General features: G+C 37.3%; 1 protein-coding gene and 1 pseudogene across 1 annotated transcript in view; both read right to left on the bottom strand.

Annotated features, from left to right (window-relative positions):
* Positions 1–1,555: 1,555 nt before the first annotated feature.
* Positions 1,556–16,317, bottom strand: part of TMCO1 (transmembrane and coiled-coil domains 1) — a 34,355-nt gene continuing 19,593 nt past the window's right edge. Inside the window, exon 7 of the mRNA XM_069479115.1 lies at positions 1,556–2,581. Coding sequence (XP_069335216.1) covers positions 2,483–2,581 — 99 coding nt within the window. The 3' untranslated portion in view covers positions 1,556–2,482. The remainder of the gene's footprint in view (positions 2,582–16,317) is intronic.
* On the bottom strand, positions 4,282–15,415 carry LOC138389138 (rab-like protein 3 pseudogene; annotated as a pseudogene).

Here is a 16,317-nt window from a genome sequence, read left to right as displayed (position 1 = left end):
ACTCCTTGAATTTAATCCTTGTGATGTGATAGCTTTATTTTCCCTTTAATACATCTTGTCATTGTGCTTTTAAGAATAGGGTGAATAGATATTATCTCTCCTTTTTAACCTTCCCTTATTTACTCTTTACCATGGAAACAATCTGTATATGAAAACCTGGTCCATAAGAAATCTGATTAGAAAGCACCAGCTGCAAAGCCTCAGGGTAGGAGTGGTACAGTGGGCTGTACATTCTCACGTACAGCAGTGATGACAGAAATTTTGCAGGTGTTTCTTTCACTTTTTATGCCTTATTTTAAATATTCCATCATATTTGTCATCATTGTTATCATGAGCATCATTTTCTTCATCATTATTATTATTTTTTTTTGAGACAGAGTCTCGTTCTGTCACCAGGGCTAGAATGTAGTGGTGTCAGCCCAGCTCACAGCAACCTCAAACTCCTGGGCTCAAGCGATCTTCCTGCCTCAGCCTCCTGAGTAGCTGGGACCACAGGTGTGCACCACCACACCTGGCTAGTTTTTCTGTTTTTAGTAGAGACGAGGTCTCACTCTTGCTCAGGCTGGTCTCAAACTCCTGACCTCAAGCGATCCTCCCGCTTTGGCCTCCCAGAGTGCTAGGATTCCTCATTATTCTTTCAATTATTATTTTACTTAGACTAGTTATGGAGAAAAGGCCATTAAATGTCATCACCATCCAGCATCGGACATCATCCTGATGAAAGTAACTTCAAAATATGGATTTTTCCTTTTCATCTGCTTTTATTGAGTTTCTGCTGTGCTTCCACTCATGTTGACTACTTTGTGGAAAAGGACAATCAAAAAAAAAAAAAAAGATAAAGCCCAACTTTAGAGAGTTCACACACTATAGCTGCAGAGATAAGGGAAGGTGACGAAAAGCCCATCACCACATACCTACGGGGAGGCTGTAACACAGGGCTTGACAGCCTGGACTATTTATTTGGCTCTACACTGCTCGGGTTCAAATCCTAACTCAGCCACTCAACAGCTCTGTGATGTTGAGCAAGTTACTTTACCTCCTCTGCCCTGGTTTCCTCATCTGTTAAATGAGGGTAAGAACAGTGATTACCTTATAGGGTTGTCCTGAGATAATCCTTCAATTAGATAATCCATAAAACCATATATTTTATCAATTTCTGTGTTGACCATTGTTTCTTATATCCTATATCTTCCCTTTGGGTGGGTCCTTTTTGTTTATGAAATACATCCCTTAATAATTCAATTATCTTGGTTTTGTGTGTCTGGAAATTTCTCCCCCCAATCTTATGATTTAGCTGTGCATAAAATTCTAAGTTGATCTGAAGCTGGAGTGGCCTTAAAAAAAAAAATTCTAAGTTGATACTTATTTTCCTCAGCACTTTAAAGATATTTTTCCACTGTTTTCTGGACTTTATGGTGCTGATGAGAAGTTTGCTGTTGGCTTAAGTTATTACTTGGCAAATTATACCTATTTTTTCACTGTTAGAATACTCACATCTAAGGAGACTATTGACGAATGTATGTATTTATTGATAGAGTTATTACTCCACATAAGATTCCTAATTCCATGGATTATGGGAGAGGATCATGATATAAGCATTCTACTCCCTTACGGAGGAACATGGCAGAAACTGAAGTCCATTGTTACTATGATAAAAGGAAGCTCTGCAAGATTAACTACATATAATTAAACCCTTGCTTCCAAGGAAGGTCTCAGAGTGCCCTCACCAGAATCCAACAGCCTGTAATAGGGTATGAAGAGAACTGCTGAGGACCCTCATTTTTAAACTCCCATGAGTCACTACTTTCCTTTCCACTCTCGCTTTCCAGTTCCTGTACTAGGACAACTCTGTATTTTGAGCATATGAGGCAAGTATGGCAAAAAGTATAGTATATTAAAAAACTTTTATTTTAGCCCTTCCTGGCCAATACTTATCTTTATGTTGAGATTACTAAAAACTTGTAGCTAGCAATATGGCAAAACAAAACAAAACAGATCTCTCCTTGTAGACAAAATAGCTAAAAATTTGGCCACTTTATTGATCTCAAGTCATTTGGCTTGGAAAGAACACAACACAATGGTTCCAATTAAGAGTTACACAAACAAAACTTTTCTTCTCGCTATCTAAATGTTCACAGAAAGCCAGCCTCCACGGTACACACGACGGCCTCGAGAGTCGGCCCCACGGAAAATACTTATGTAAGTAAAACAAGAAAGATGCCATTTGTCTCTCATTACAGAAACATCACCTGAACTTAACTAACCAACCCATTTATTTAAAAAAAATTCATCTAAGACCAAAAGCACTATTATATGTGTTGGGTGCCATTTTCATTCTAATCATATTCAGAAGGCCTAGAAATAACTCAAAACTAGAAAGTGGCCCAAGTGCTAAGGCTGCCTATGGCTCTTGCTGCAAAATAGTTGCCAGTCTGATGTGAGTATCTGAAAAGAACAGGAATTAAAGAGTTCTTGCTTGAGTTCAAGAGAACTTCCCAGAAGGAGGTGGAGGGCCAAGAAATCCACCTGCCTGCTTGGTGGCAGCTCGTGAAGGGGCAAGGCCAAGAATCTTCTGAATGTTCTGTAAAGAAAACATAGTAAGAATTGGGTTTTAATGTGAGACACACTGAGGACATGTTTTATGTAGGTCTTAGGCAAAGAGAACTCATACAAGTTAAATGTATCATCATGACCTGCAATGGTATGATTATCATTGCGATATTTTTTTAAAAGGCCTACAATGTAAGAAAGATCATAGAACAGCAAAAGTCCTCTTTACCTGATGGGGACCTTGGTCTACTAATCAAAGAAGAGGATTTTTTTTAAGTGGAGAATCATAAAAAGAGACAATCTTTTATTTTTAGCATGAAGCATATAAAGTACATTCATCAGCTATTTCTTGTGGCAGGGCCCTTTCTTTGAGGATGGGTCTTCTGGCTGCATTTGGTCATTACCACACTGTCTACGCTTTTTAGTTTCAATTTCATTGAAGTGGTGAAAGAACTCAGAGACTTGCAAAGCAATCAGAGTTCAGAATCCTCCTACATCTTCAGCACCCCCCGTTTTTCAGGTATTTCACTCATATCTAATGCAACAGTATTTTTTTTAGAAACTCACCTTGATTCAGCTTTTCAAAACTTATTTAGTTCTCATAAAAACAATCTTTTTAATTAATACATAATTGTACATATTTATGGTTGTATGTATTTATGGGATACATGGGATATTTTGATACATGCACACAATGTATAATGATCAAATCAGGGTAACTGGGATATCCATCACCTCAAACATTTATCGTTTTTTTGGTCTTAGGAATGTTCTAAATCTTCTCTTTTAGCTACTTTCAAATGTACAATAAATCTTATTAACTATAGTCACCCTATTGTGATACTGAACATCAGACCTTATTCCCTCTAACTGTATTTTTATACCCATTAACCCACCTCTCTTCATCCCCCCAACAACTATATTTATGCTCAGATTTCATTGGTTAATATAACATTTAATTAAATTACGTAAGTGTAATAACAAGTAAAACTAGCATAAACAAGCCTGGGATAAACACAACCGACTCTCTTAAGGTAACGACTCAACTGGTGAAAGTGGACAAGTGCAGGCGTACTACAGAGCACTCGTAAGTGGCCGGGGTGATACAGGGACTAATACTTTAAAGAGGGAAGGAAGAGGATTTTTGAATGTGTGAAAGTTAAGTAAAGGCCAGCTGTTAAAAGTTTATACAGCATTTTAGAAGATGGAAAAAACCTTAGAGATCGTCTGATTATTCTTGCCCAATTCCTTCGTTTTATATTTGAGGAAATGAAAACTTGGAAAGGTATGATGGCTTGTCCAAAATCACAAAGCTAAAACAAAGAGCAGAGTGAGAATTTAAACCAATGTGTTTTGATTCTTAGTTTAGTGGGTTCTCTTATAAGACTTATACAGTGCTTTCTATGTTAAAGATCTGATGATCAGAACAAGTTTCACCCTGTGGTAGGCAGGTCTGCACGCACTGAGCCATTCATCCAACACTTACTGAGCGCCCACTGGCCATAATGCACTGTGAGAATACCCACGGCCAGGCTTCTCTGCAAACACACATTCCCTCAATCCTTCATCGTAAGGAACGAGGCCTGTTACAGACAGGACTGTGTGTATTTCTGAGGTAACGCTGTCAGAATATAATGGAATGTTTAAATATGAGGAATACAACTTTAAGAACTCGTCTAAATTATATTTACTGTAAAATATTTCAATACATATATTCTACAATACTATAGCTTACACTTTAAGAAGAAATTTGAAAACAGGTTAAGAGAAAAATCAATCACTCATAAATCAGCATACTTCTTAGTAAAGCTAGAGTTTGTATTGCTTTTATAATAAAAATATTAATAGCTCCTTCATGCCCATCTCTAAAAAACCCATTGCACAAAGCAATAAAAAGACCAAATATGTTAACAGTCTCTAATTTCTTTTATTTAATCAGTAAGTATTTCTTGAACATCTATAATGTATTTAGCACTGAGCTAGACATTATGGGAAATTAAAGACTAAAATTTGAAACAGTAAGACTTTACAGAATTAGCTGTTGATAAACACATTTGTCCACTTAACAAATACAGTAATACAGTCTGGACAAAAGACACAAGGGATCCTTGCTCAGTTATTCTGTAGAAATAGGGGTCAATTAAATGAGTCCTTATCATTTTAGAGATAAAAACCAATGTAAAAATCTTGGATGCCCTTTATATCACAGTTTACTGTGATTTAAAGAAGACAACTGAAAGGAAAATAAATAAAAAATAGTTTGAAGAAATCAGACACTGAACCAGTAGACTGCTGACAGTTTCATTTACTAACTCAAAACATAAAAATGACTACTAAGTGTAAGCCACTGCTCTAGATGGGAATAGCTCCAACAGCAACAATAAAAAATGTTACAAATGAGACACTTTAATAGCCATAACCAAAGTACATGGAAATCCAGACAGCTCTATAGTTTGTTTTCCTTGTGGTTCTTACCATAAACCCCCTTTGGGAACACTAAATTAAGTGTATCAATCTTATATTACTCAAATATTTATATTTTAATGCAATCACTCTGCATTTACTGCATTCAATCTTATCCCTTAGTGAAATTCTAAACCAGACTGTGCAAATTCCTATAGTCTCACAAATGAAACCTAGGTCTTCTGACCATTTTTCTTAGATAACATTTCCCCTGCTTCCTCGTCAGTGAAATCTTTTCCACTAAAACAAATGTAGGATGGTCAAATGTAGGAGACTAACTCATGGTCTCAAGATGCAAAAGCCCTGGGTAAAAAGACCAGAGGTCACTAATATCTCCACAGGGGTAATAACATTCTACATTTCTATGCACTTTAAAGTCTGCAAATAGTTCTAAGGACCAAATAACCATCCTTAGTTGTCCTTTTATTTTTTTTTTTCCATCCGTGCTCATTTACTGTATCATTTTGACAACATCTCGTATTTCCACAGGGCTTTTACATAATCCATAAATAGGGAAAGAAAAGCGAGGAACAGAGAGAACGGGGACAAAGTTTGGACTCCCATGTTGTCACTTCCTTCATGTTCCATTAAAGGGTGAGGCTGAAATGTAGCATTTTAAGATAATTGTGTTAAAAGACATTAATAATCGACACAGCAAGAGGAAAGCTGTGAAAAACTGCTCACTCTTCCGAAGGATGAGTGTAATTAGGTCATAATGAAGGCTCTTTAATGCTCCTCCCCCAAATCTTTTTTGGTGAGGAAAGCCTGGAATCTGATTACCTTCTCTTAAAAAAAATCTCTTCTCTGTGACCTTATCAAAACACCTGCTGAGCTCGACAGCATCGGAAGAACCTGCAACTAAGTACTGTGGATTTGTGCAATCCCATTTGTCACCAAGACTCCAGCTGGCACCAAACCCCTGTTGAGAGCGTCCAGTGACCAACGACACAAGTTTGGAGATGACTTATTACTAAGTGGTGTCCTAAAACAACACTCTGACATCCACCGAGCAGCCCCCAGCCCTTGATGAATTCCCAGCACCTGATTTTGGCATGGAGGATGGACTGGTGACAACTTCCCAACGCCTGAATCTCCTAACACCAACACCTTCACCCAATCCAGGGATGCTATCTTGCCACTGTCTTCCCAGGGTTAAGGCCTTTTCCTGTCCCTGCTTTTGAGATGAGAAAGTCGGAGCAGAGAAAAGTTATGTCAGCAAGTGAACTGACACACATAACGCAAAGTACAATCTCCCTTTTTTGTTTTTGAATGTTTATTACCTATGGTTGGGGTTTTTTTTTTTTTGAGACAGGATCTCTATATGTTCTAGTCTCAAACTCCTGGGCTCAAGAGAGCCTGCTGCCTTAGCCTTCTGCGTGGCTGGGACTACAGACTGGAACCACTATGTCCAACCAGTTTTCCTTTATTAAGCTAACTCTCTGGAATACATTTTTACCTCAGGAGTAAAAAATCATGTAGCAGGCCTATAAAAAAAAAAAATCACAATTTTGAAGACTATGTATGAATACACCATAGAAAAATATGTATGTTATATGGTTAGATGAATGAATGCTCTGTCTGTCCATTTATATACCTACATATAAAATATAAATGCTATGTCACAACTATGCAGAAACTCCAAAGAATGTACAACACCAAGAAGGAAGCCTAATGTAAACTGTGGACCTGGGCAGTAATGATGTGTTAATGTAGGTTCACCCACTGCAGGGAATGCCGATAGTGGGGCAGGCTGCGCATATGTGGGAGTAGGGGACATACAAGAAATCTCTGTACCTTCCATTCAACCTTGCTGTGAATCTAAAAGTGTTCTAAAAGATAAAGTCTATAAAAATGAATATAAAGAATATTTAAGAATATGTAGCAAAATAATAGTTGTATACCTTTTTCTCATACCTCAACTTCCCCAACTTTTTGAAATATAGCCCAACAGGATAATTTAAAATAAAGAAAAATATTTCTGTGAGTGCTATCTCAAAGTGAAGGTCATAACATGAAGCTGAAAGAAGAATAACAATGATAGTAACAGTTAACAGTTACTGAGTACTTACACTATGCTAGACGCTGTTCTAAGCACTTTTCACGTATTTCTCATTTAAATCTTCACAACGACTCAATGAAACAGGCATTATTATTATCCTTCTATACAGATAAGGAAAAGAAGACAACTTTCTGGCTGTAATTCAATAAATACTCATGAACACCACGTTGTATAGCTGGCACTTTTGTATATATTATCTCCTTTACCTCTTTCAGCAACCTCATCCGTTAAACTTGACCTGACTGCTTTCCTTATAGTCTCTCAATCCTCCTCCTTGAGGTCAATATTTCAGGCCTTATTAATTAGCAAGGTTTAGCTGAGAAAAAATGCATTTTGCTAAAAAATGGGAGTTTTAATATATAATAAAGATGTTATGGAAGAAAATACAAATGCAAAATACAGTTAAGATGTGATGTGATCAGGTTTTGGGAAACTATAAAACAATTATTTTGAATTTCTGTCCAGTCCTGTGTAATAAATAGGGTAACAGCTGAAAAGCGTATGTCAGAAGGAAAAAACAAAGGAAAAACATTTTCCCACAATCATGTCTTCTACAGGCAGGAAATCCGGAGAAATACCACTACAATATTTGCGTCCCTCCTTCTTTGCAAAGGTTAAGTACCAGTGATCAAGAAAAGGAAGTTGTTGGTTGCTAACTGGATATTTTGGGAAGACTGAGCTCAATGGCAATGAACACATTCCGCTAAATTTTATTCCTTAGTCATTTAGCTAAAATAAAATCAGCTATGGCAACCCTCAGTTCACTCTTTCTCCAGCATCTTGTAACCAGCCTTTGCTTACAATTAATCACAATTTCTCGTTAGTTCCCATAACATAATCTTTACTATGCCCACAAAGCGGTGTGTAAAATCCAATCACTTCAAATGGTCCCTTCCAACATTCCCAGGACCCTCACATTATATCTGAATAGACTATTGGGAAAATGATGTACAGATTAAACATTTCCTGAAAAAACTGACAGTACATGTTTGGTATAGCTGAAATATTATCGGGTTAGCAGTCAAAAATTTGCGGTTCTAATACCGCTAAATTAGACAAACAATAGGTAATATCTTTTTACTTTACCAAATCTCAATTTCATTACCCTCAAAAAAAGAGGGTTGACTAGATCAATAGTTTTCAGACCCTTTAAGTCACAAAACCTTTTTAAAAATAAAATGTGATGTAAAAGCTCAATACAGAAAACAAATAAAATAGAATTAAAGCCCTGAAGCTCCCTGCTGGATCCTTTTTTTTGAGCCTCACCAAGCACCTCCAAGTAGAGTCATAGTTCCCTCTGGCTCTAACATTCTAGAAAGTATCTACATTATTACAAATCACATTGCAGAACCTCAAAACTAATTTGCAAGGTGGAAATCAAAATCCCAAAAGAAGGATGAGCACATCAAATCCACGCTAGAGTAAGGCCATTCCTTTGTAATGAAGGTCTTTCTCTGCCGGGGCCAGAGGACCAAGCAACAATCTCTTTCTCTTCCTTCTCCTCCCCGCTCCTTCCCTATTTCTCTCTTCCAGTGTTTCCAATGAAAATGTCCCTAGATCTCTTTTAGTCCCTTCTTTGAGGATCAGTCAAGGAGAATATTCTCAATTTTAGTTTAGTGCAGAAAGACAAGATGTTTTATCTTTTGAAAATCTAATAACGGAGAGCAGGACCCAGCTGGCACTGTGTGGAGAGTCTAAAACTCAGTGAAACTGTAGTCTTGTTGGTTTGCACAACCAAAAAACAGAGTTCAGGAAAACCATAGCAACTGAAAACTGAGAGAAAGAATCCTGGAAAATAAAGAGCCAACAAAAAGGGAGCCCCAAATTTTGCATATAAACTCTGCCCAGATCTCTGCTGGAGTCTTAAACTATGCATGTGTAAGGCAGCCTCCAAGCAGCCCAGCTGAGACTAAAACAACTGATCTTTCAGCTGCTGATTACCACAAAGGAGACAGTTTGGAGTCTGAGTGCTACTATGGTCTGAATGTTTGTGTTGCCCCCTCAAAATTCACATGTTGAATCCCAACTATCAAGATAGTGGTATTAGAAGGTGGGACCTTTGGAAGGTGATTAGGTCACTAGGGCTCTGCCCTCACGAATGGAATTAGTACCCTTATAAAAGAGGCCCCAAAGAGCTGCCTTGTGCTCCCACCATGTGCGGATGCAGTGAGAAGGTTCTCCCAGAGAACCAGGCAGGAAACAGACCCTCACCAGACACCGAATCTATCCATGCCTTGATTTTGGACATCTCAACCTCTGGAACTGACAGAAATAAATTCCTGTTGTTCATAAGCTGTCCAGCTTATGGTATTTTGTTATAGCAGCCCTAATGGACTAGGACAAGTGCCAAGTGACTGCCTGCTTAAACAAAAATATCAACACTCTTCCAAAGAATGAAAGAATCCAGAGTCTCCACAACCTATCATTCATACACATTGTCTAGGAAATGATCCAAAATTACTAAACATATTAAGAAACAGGAAAACATGACCCATATTTAAGAGAATAGGAAACAGAGTCCAAATTTCAAATGTTGGAATTAGCAGACAAGGGTTTTAGAGCAGCTAAATAATAGTGCCTATGGGCATAAAAGAAAATATGCTCAAAATAAATGAAGAAACAGGAGCTCTCAGCAGATAAAAAGGATACAAAAAAAGTGAAAATTCTGAAGCTAAAAAATATATCTAAAGTTTTAAAACCATTAAATGGGCTTATGGTTAACAGATTAGAAGGGTCTATGAACTTGAAGACAGACGAATAGAATTAACCTATCTAAAGAACGCAGAGGAAAAGATTTTAAAAAATTGAACAAAGCCTCAGTGTCCTGTTGGGCAATACCAAAAAAACACTAAGATATAAGCAATTGGAGTTCCAGAAGAACAAAAGCAAAAAAATAAAGCAGAAAATAGTTGAAGAAATACCGGTTGAAATTTTCCCCAATTTAATGAAATCCATAAACCTTAGTGGGATGTATGTTTTTTAAAATACCCTAAGTACATCATAGTCAAATTTCTGAGAAGCAATCTTAAAGAAAAAAATCTGAAAGTAGCTAGAAAAAGGTGACACATTACTCACAGGGATACAAAGATATGAAGAACTTAGAGACAATGGAGGCCAGAAGACAGCAAAAAGGCATTTAAAATGCTTAAAGGATTAAAACAAACAAAAAAGTCAAACCAGGATTCCATATCCAGTGAAAATATCCTTCAAGAATGTGCATAAAATATTTTCAGATAAATGAAGATTAAGAAAATTCATCACCAATAGACTTACACTACAAGCAACACAAAAAAGAAAAAAGAAATCACTTAACGGTGTGCTGTGAGGCACAGACATCTAAGGCAGTCCTGTTACATCCCACCAGCAACACTAGACTCAGCAGTCCCTACATCCACTACACACTTGCATGGCTCTGTGTTTCCTATGCCAAGAACACTGGAAAGCCCCACTCATCCTTCAAGACACAACTCCAATGGCCCTCTTGTATAAAATCTTAGTGTCACAGAATAATCCCTGTGGCTACTATGCTTCCACTGCATGTTTTTCCCCCTTTTACAGCAATTTGTACACATATATACAAACACAAAGGACATCAACCACTTCACTATTACTTATGGGTATGTTTTCCCACCTAGAATGTAAGTTCCACAGGGTAGAGATCATCACTTTTCACCCATCTATTTTAAGCATCAGAGAAGAATTCCTGGCATAGTATAAAGACTGGAATCAATCTTCAACAATGACAGGTAATCAATCATCAGTGCCTTGAACCCAGGCACTTAATTCATAGAGATCAGACTAATATGACACCTGAATCTGTTCTTCTTAATTTGTAGTTAGCTATCATTTTCTGAACCACATGCATTCTCTAACTAGTTTGAAGTTATAAATGAAAATACCCTGCTTGTAGATGAGCTACACTGGTACTATTCTTTGAACGTATTTCCCAAAGTTCACGTGTCAGAAACTTGATCTCCCATGCAACAGTGCTGGGAGGTAGGTCCAGTGAGAGGTGATTACGCCGTAAGGGCAGAACGAATGGATTACTGCTGCTATCACTGAAGTGGGTTAGTTATTGCAGGAGTGGGTTTATTGTAAGAGTGGGGGTTTGCCCCTCCTCTTTCTCTCTTCCAACTTCTCTTATCCTTCCACCTTCTGCCATGGGAGGATGCAGCAAAAGGCCCTTGCAAGATGCCAGCCCTCGATCTTGGACTTCCCAGCCTCCCTAACTGTGAGCCAATAAATTTCTGTCCGTTCTAAATTGCCCAGGCTCGGGTATTCTGTCATAGCAGCACAAGACGGCCCGAGACAACTAGTATTCACAAATTAAGTTCTGTGCCTTAAATAATGTGACATGAATTGATGATGATGGACAGGAGGTGGCAGATATCTGGTCTTTCTATCACTTTGCTGACTCTAAGATATGCTGACACTGACAGAATCAGTTTTTATACAAACATATGGCATATCAAAAACCTTTTAAAATTTTTTTAATTTTTATTTTTTTCCAGGTTTACTGAGGTATAATTGGCAAATTAAAATTGCATGTATGTAAGGTATGCAACGTGATGTTTTAATATATGTATACATTGTGAAATGACTGCCACAATCAAGCTAATTAACATATCCATCACCTCACATAATTACATTTTTTGTGGTGAGAACACTTTAAGATCTACCATCTTAGCAAATTTCAAGCACACAACACAGTATTATTTTGTACCCTTTGACAACATCTTCCAATTTCCCCGACCCCCACAACAGTTTCCCTGCAACTACCATTCTACTCTCTGCTTTTACGAGTTTAATTCTTTTAGATTTCCCAAAATTCTTTGCACTAGGAAGCCAAAAGTGTGAGAAAAAGTAAAACTATTTTTATCACTGTCCTGAGCACACATACTTGGTGAAGCAGACAATGACAAACCTCTCACTGATGTTTTTTTAGATTATAATCAAACATACAGTTATATATTAAGATGTGGGTCACAAAAAGGGAAAAAGAAACTCATTCTTCCACTTTTCCTCAGAACCACTAATCCTTGTTGCTTTTAAAGAAAATTATGTTCATAAATTTTTTTTTTTTGGAGACAGGGTCTCACTCTGTTGCCCAGACTAGAGTGTAGTGGCATCATCATAGCTCACTTACAACCTCAAATTCCTGGGCTCAAGTGATCCTTCTGCTTCATCCTCCCAAGTAGCTGGGACTATAGGCACAAGCCACCTTGCTCGGCTAATTTTTCTACTTTCTGTAGAGATAGGATCTCACTCTTGCTCAGGCTGGTCTCGAACTCCTGACCTCAAGCAATCCTCCCGCCTCAGCCTCCCAAAGTGCTAGGATTATAGGTGTGAGCCACTGTACCTGGATAACTTTTATAATCATATAAACTTATAAGAATAGATTAGTTTTCCTTTAGCTGTTTACCCGGTAACTTTGCTTAGAATTTTGCTGAGGTTTGAGCATTTTATATAGAGGAGATCGCAATTTACTCAATCCATTATTGACTCATAATAAAAAAAAAGGTCTCTTAATTTTAGGAGTTGAAGAAATTTCTGTTTACTCTTGAATGCTATCACTACCTTGAATGAACACCTCTGGTGGAAGCTGGCAAACCTACCATTTCTGCTGCTACAAATTCACACGAAGGAAACAGTTGTGATGTGAGGGTCAAGGCAGCTAATCACTAAACATTAAGGAACTAAACAAAAGTTAAGAAAGATAAAATCAGGCCGGGCGCGGTGGCTCACGCCTGTAATCCTAGCACTCTGGGAGGCCGAGGCGGGTGGATCGCTCGAGGTCAGGAGTTCGAGACCAGCCTGAGCAAGAGTGAGACCCCGTCTCTACTAAAAATAGAAAGAAATTATATGGACAACTAAAATATATATATACAAAAAAAAAAAATTAGCCAGGCATGGTGGCGCATGCCTGTAGTCCCAGCTACTCGGGAGGCTGAGGCAGTAGGATCGCTTAAGCCCAGGAGTTTGAGGTTGCTGTGAGCTAGGCTGACGCCACGGCACTCACTCTAGCCCGGGCAACAGAGTGAGACTCTGTCTCAAAAAAAAAAAAAAAAAAGAAAGATAAAATCAGAAAAAGCATATTAGATTTATTTTCAGTTGATATGACATATTACCATATTTTAACCTATAAAAAGAAACTTGATCCTATTTTGGGCTGGAAAACAAATTCTAATTTTAAAAATACTCCAAAAGGGGGGAGTTGATTTTTTTTAAAAAGTATTGACTTTAAGTACAATTACTAATATTTCTGTATCATTATTATCTGATTAGCAAAACATGGTGAGGATGTACACCAAACCCCATTTCACCTTTGTAAAAACTGAGACTCAGAGAAGTTGTATGACTCTCCCCAGAACACTCAGCCAGTGAGCTGCAGTAAGACTCAAACCTACATGTTTTATCTTCAGATACTGTATTTCTTCAACCTTATAACCTATTTCTCCTCTCTCCCCACCATTTTAAGGTTTCCGAAGTAGGAATGCATCTTAAAATCTATTATATAATCAGTATAGTATTATTTCTGCTTTTCCTTGAAAGATCTTAAGTCGATGGTGACTCATATAATCAGTAACATCCTAGAATTAGGAAAAATACATAGTAGATGAAAACCAGACTCACAAATACTTACGTGAATTAGTAATATGTCATAAAATTGCTTTAGTTTAGGTTTAAATTTAATCTTAATCTCTTCTACACTGAATGATTAGTAAATAGAAATAATTACAAATGTACTTCAACACCGTCATATTTGATAATGATTTTCAAAAAGTGAAGGTACAGGTGGAAAACTAATCTTTCAAACAAAACCAAAGTTCCATAAGGACAAGGACCATTATGTCAGTTTTGTTTACAACTATACAGCAAGCTCCCAGCACAATGCTTGAAACATATATGCAACCCAATTTTATTGAATCAATAAATGAATAGACAGCCCAGTCTATCAAGGAATTATTACTAACGTGATGGAATGTTCCATTCTTAAGAATGGAAAAAAATGTGAAACAGGTGAATACCTTTAATTCAACCTCATATTGTACCTCCATCATAATAAAAGGACATTATTGTCTTAAAAGGACTAGTGCTGGTTGGTTTAACTACACTGTAGCACACACTTAGTAAAAGAAGTAGATCCTGGTTAATATTATAGGGATTTTATTAACTCACATACGTAAACATAGTCATAATCTTTTACAGCAGCAGGGTGCTGCAACAAGTAGTTAAAACTCAACCTTTATCTTGGGGAAGATAACTGTACTGTATTGAAAGAATAAATCCTTCAAATACAACAGTTTTACATGAGCTATGTAATACTATAGTGCTTATATATCCTTTTCTCAATATCAGTGCATAGAACTGGATAAGTGGAAATAAAAAGTACTGGTATACAGTACTTTCCTTGGGTGAAAACAAACACATTCAATTTTTTTGTTTTTTGCTGCATCTCCCACCCCCATTTTTGTAATCAACAAGCATTTGTTTCACTAGGTTGTACCAGTCTAGGTTCTGCAGACTTTCCCATTTTAAATTAATAATACATATTGCACACTTTGCTTCTCGGGGGTTAGCAAACCATGGCCAGACTGCTGCCTGTACAAAGCTTTACTGGACCACAGCCATATTCATTTATATACTGTCTATGGCTGCTTTTATACTGTAATGGTGGAGTTAGAGTTGTGACAAAGACTCTATGGGTCACAAAACCTAAAATATTTACTATCTAGACCCTTACAGAAAAAGTTTGTCAATCCCACTGTAATGAGCATTTCATTCCTGATAAAATCAACTGCTAGATATACTCGTACGACTCATCATACTTTCTGAAATAACTAAAAGGAGTATAAACACCAGCTGGAGTTAAGTTTCCTAAATGATAATCCTTAACATTTATTTCATTTTCAAAACTCTACAGTTTCAGAAGATGACTTCTTAGCAGCAACATGAATGGGACATCTAAATGACTTTTTAAATTTTAAAGTTTTAAATAAAATTTCACAGACTAAAACAATCAAATTACAGAGCAATATTCTATAGAGATCAAAGGACCTCTGCTAAACCAACAAAGATATCTTGTGTTGTCACTGCCTTGGCTTTGGATAAGCCCCTGCTATTTGAATGTGTACCCCAAAAGTTCATATGCTAGAAACTTAATCCCTCTGCCCTCATGAAGGGCTTAACGTCACTATCACAGGAGTAGGTTCATTGCCACAGAGGTGGCTTTGTTATAAGAGCGAGCTCTCTCTGGCTCTCTTGCTCTTGTCCTCTCACCATGTGATGCCCCCCATCATGTCATGACGCAGCAAGAGGGCCCTCACCAGATGCCAGCGCCATGCTCTTAGAATTCCCAGCCTCCAAAAACATGAGCTATATAAAACTTTTCTTTATAAATTACCAAATTTGTGGTATTCTGTTGTAGCAACAGAAAACAGATTAAGACAGCTCCATTAGAAAGAGAGTTACACAGGAGTACAACTTCTTGGTAGACATAGCCACTTAGCTACTCCATAAACACCTCAAACTCAGGGTGTCTCCTAACCAACTTCCTCCTCTTTCTTCTATTCCCAACTTCTTAGTGAAATTACCCCCCATTGGTCACCACAACCAGAAACCTGTGAGTCACCTTAGTGTCTCCTTTCTCCCTCACATTGAGTCAATCACTAAGTTCTGCTGAGTTTTTTTTTATGTATTTCTCAATCTTGTCCCCTCCCTTTTCATCCCTCTCATCACTCTTATAGTTGATAACAATGGATTTTTGCTAGACTATTGTGATATTCTTCTTCTGTATTAGGTCCTGCTCCTCTTATATCTATGCTTTATAATGCAGTAAGTATCAGAAAATCATTCCAGGAAGCCTTGAAACTTGATTGCATTTAATAGGAAAAAGAGGTAGGCATTCAGAGAGAAGGAAAAATATAAGCAAAAAGTACATCTGGGTAAGCATAATATGGAAACTGTTAAGAAAGTCAGTACATGCAAGAGACTGAAATGGTTAAAAAAAAAAGAAAAAAGAAAGTCATAATGGCCAAAATGCTGTATTTGTGGGGATGCAATAAAAGATGAGTTGTGAAAAAATATTAACACAATCACAAAGACGTTGGTGATCCACAAACTATAATTCCATTTCCTACTGATTCTCACATGCCGGACAACCAAAAATCCACTGCCATAGACAGTATTCAGAAGGGAGGTATAAAGACAACTCTAAGAGAATCACTTATGCAACAAATATTGAA

This window comes from Eulemur rufifrons, chromosome 8 (genome assembly GCF_041146395.1).
Source record: "Eulemur rufifrons isolate Redbay chromosome 8, OSU_ERuf_1, whole genome shotgun sequence".
NCBI classification, from domain to species: domain Eukaryota; kingdom Metazoa; phylum Chordata; class Mammalia; order Primates; family Lemuridae; genus Eulemur; species Eulemur rufifrons.
Note: the sequence above shows the minus strand (reverse complement) of the source record. Positions and strands in the feature narration are given on the sequence as shown.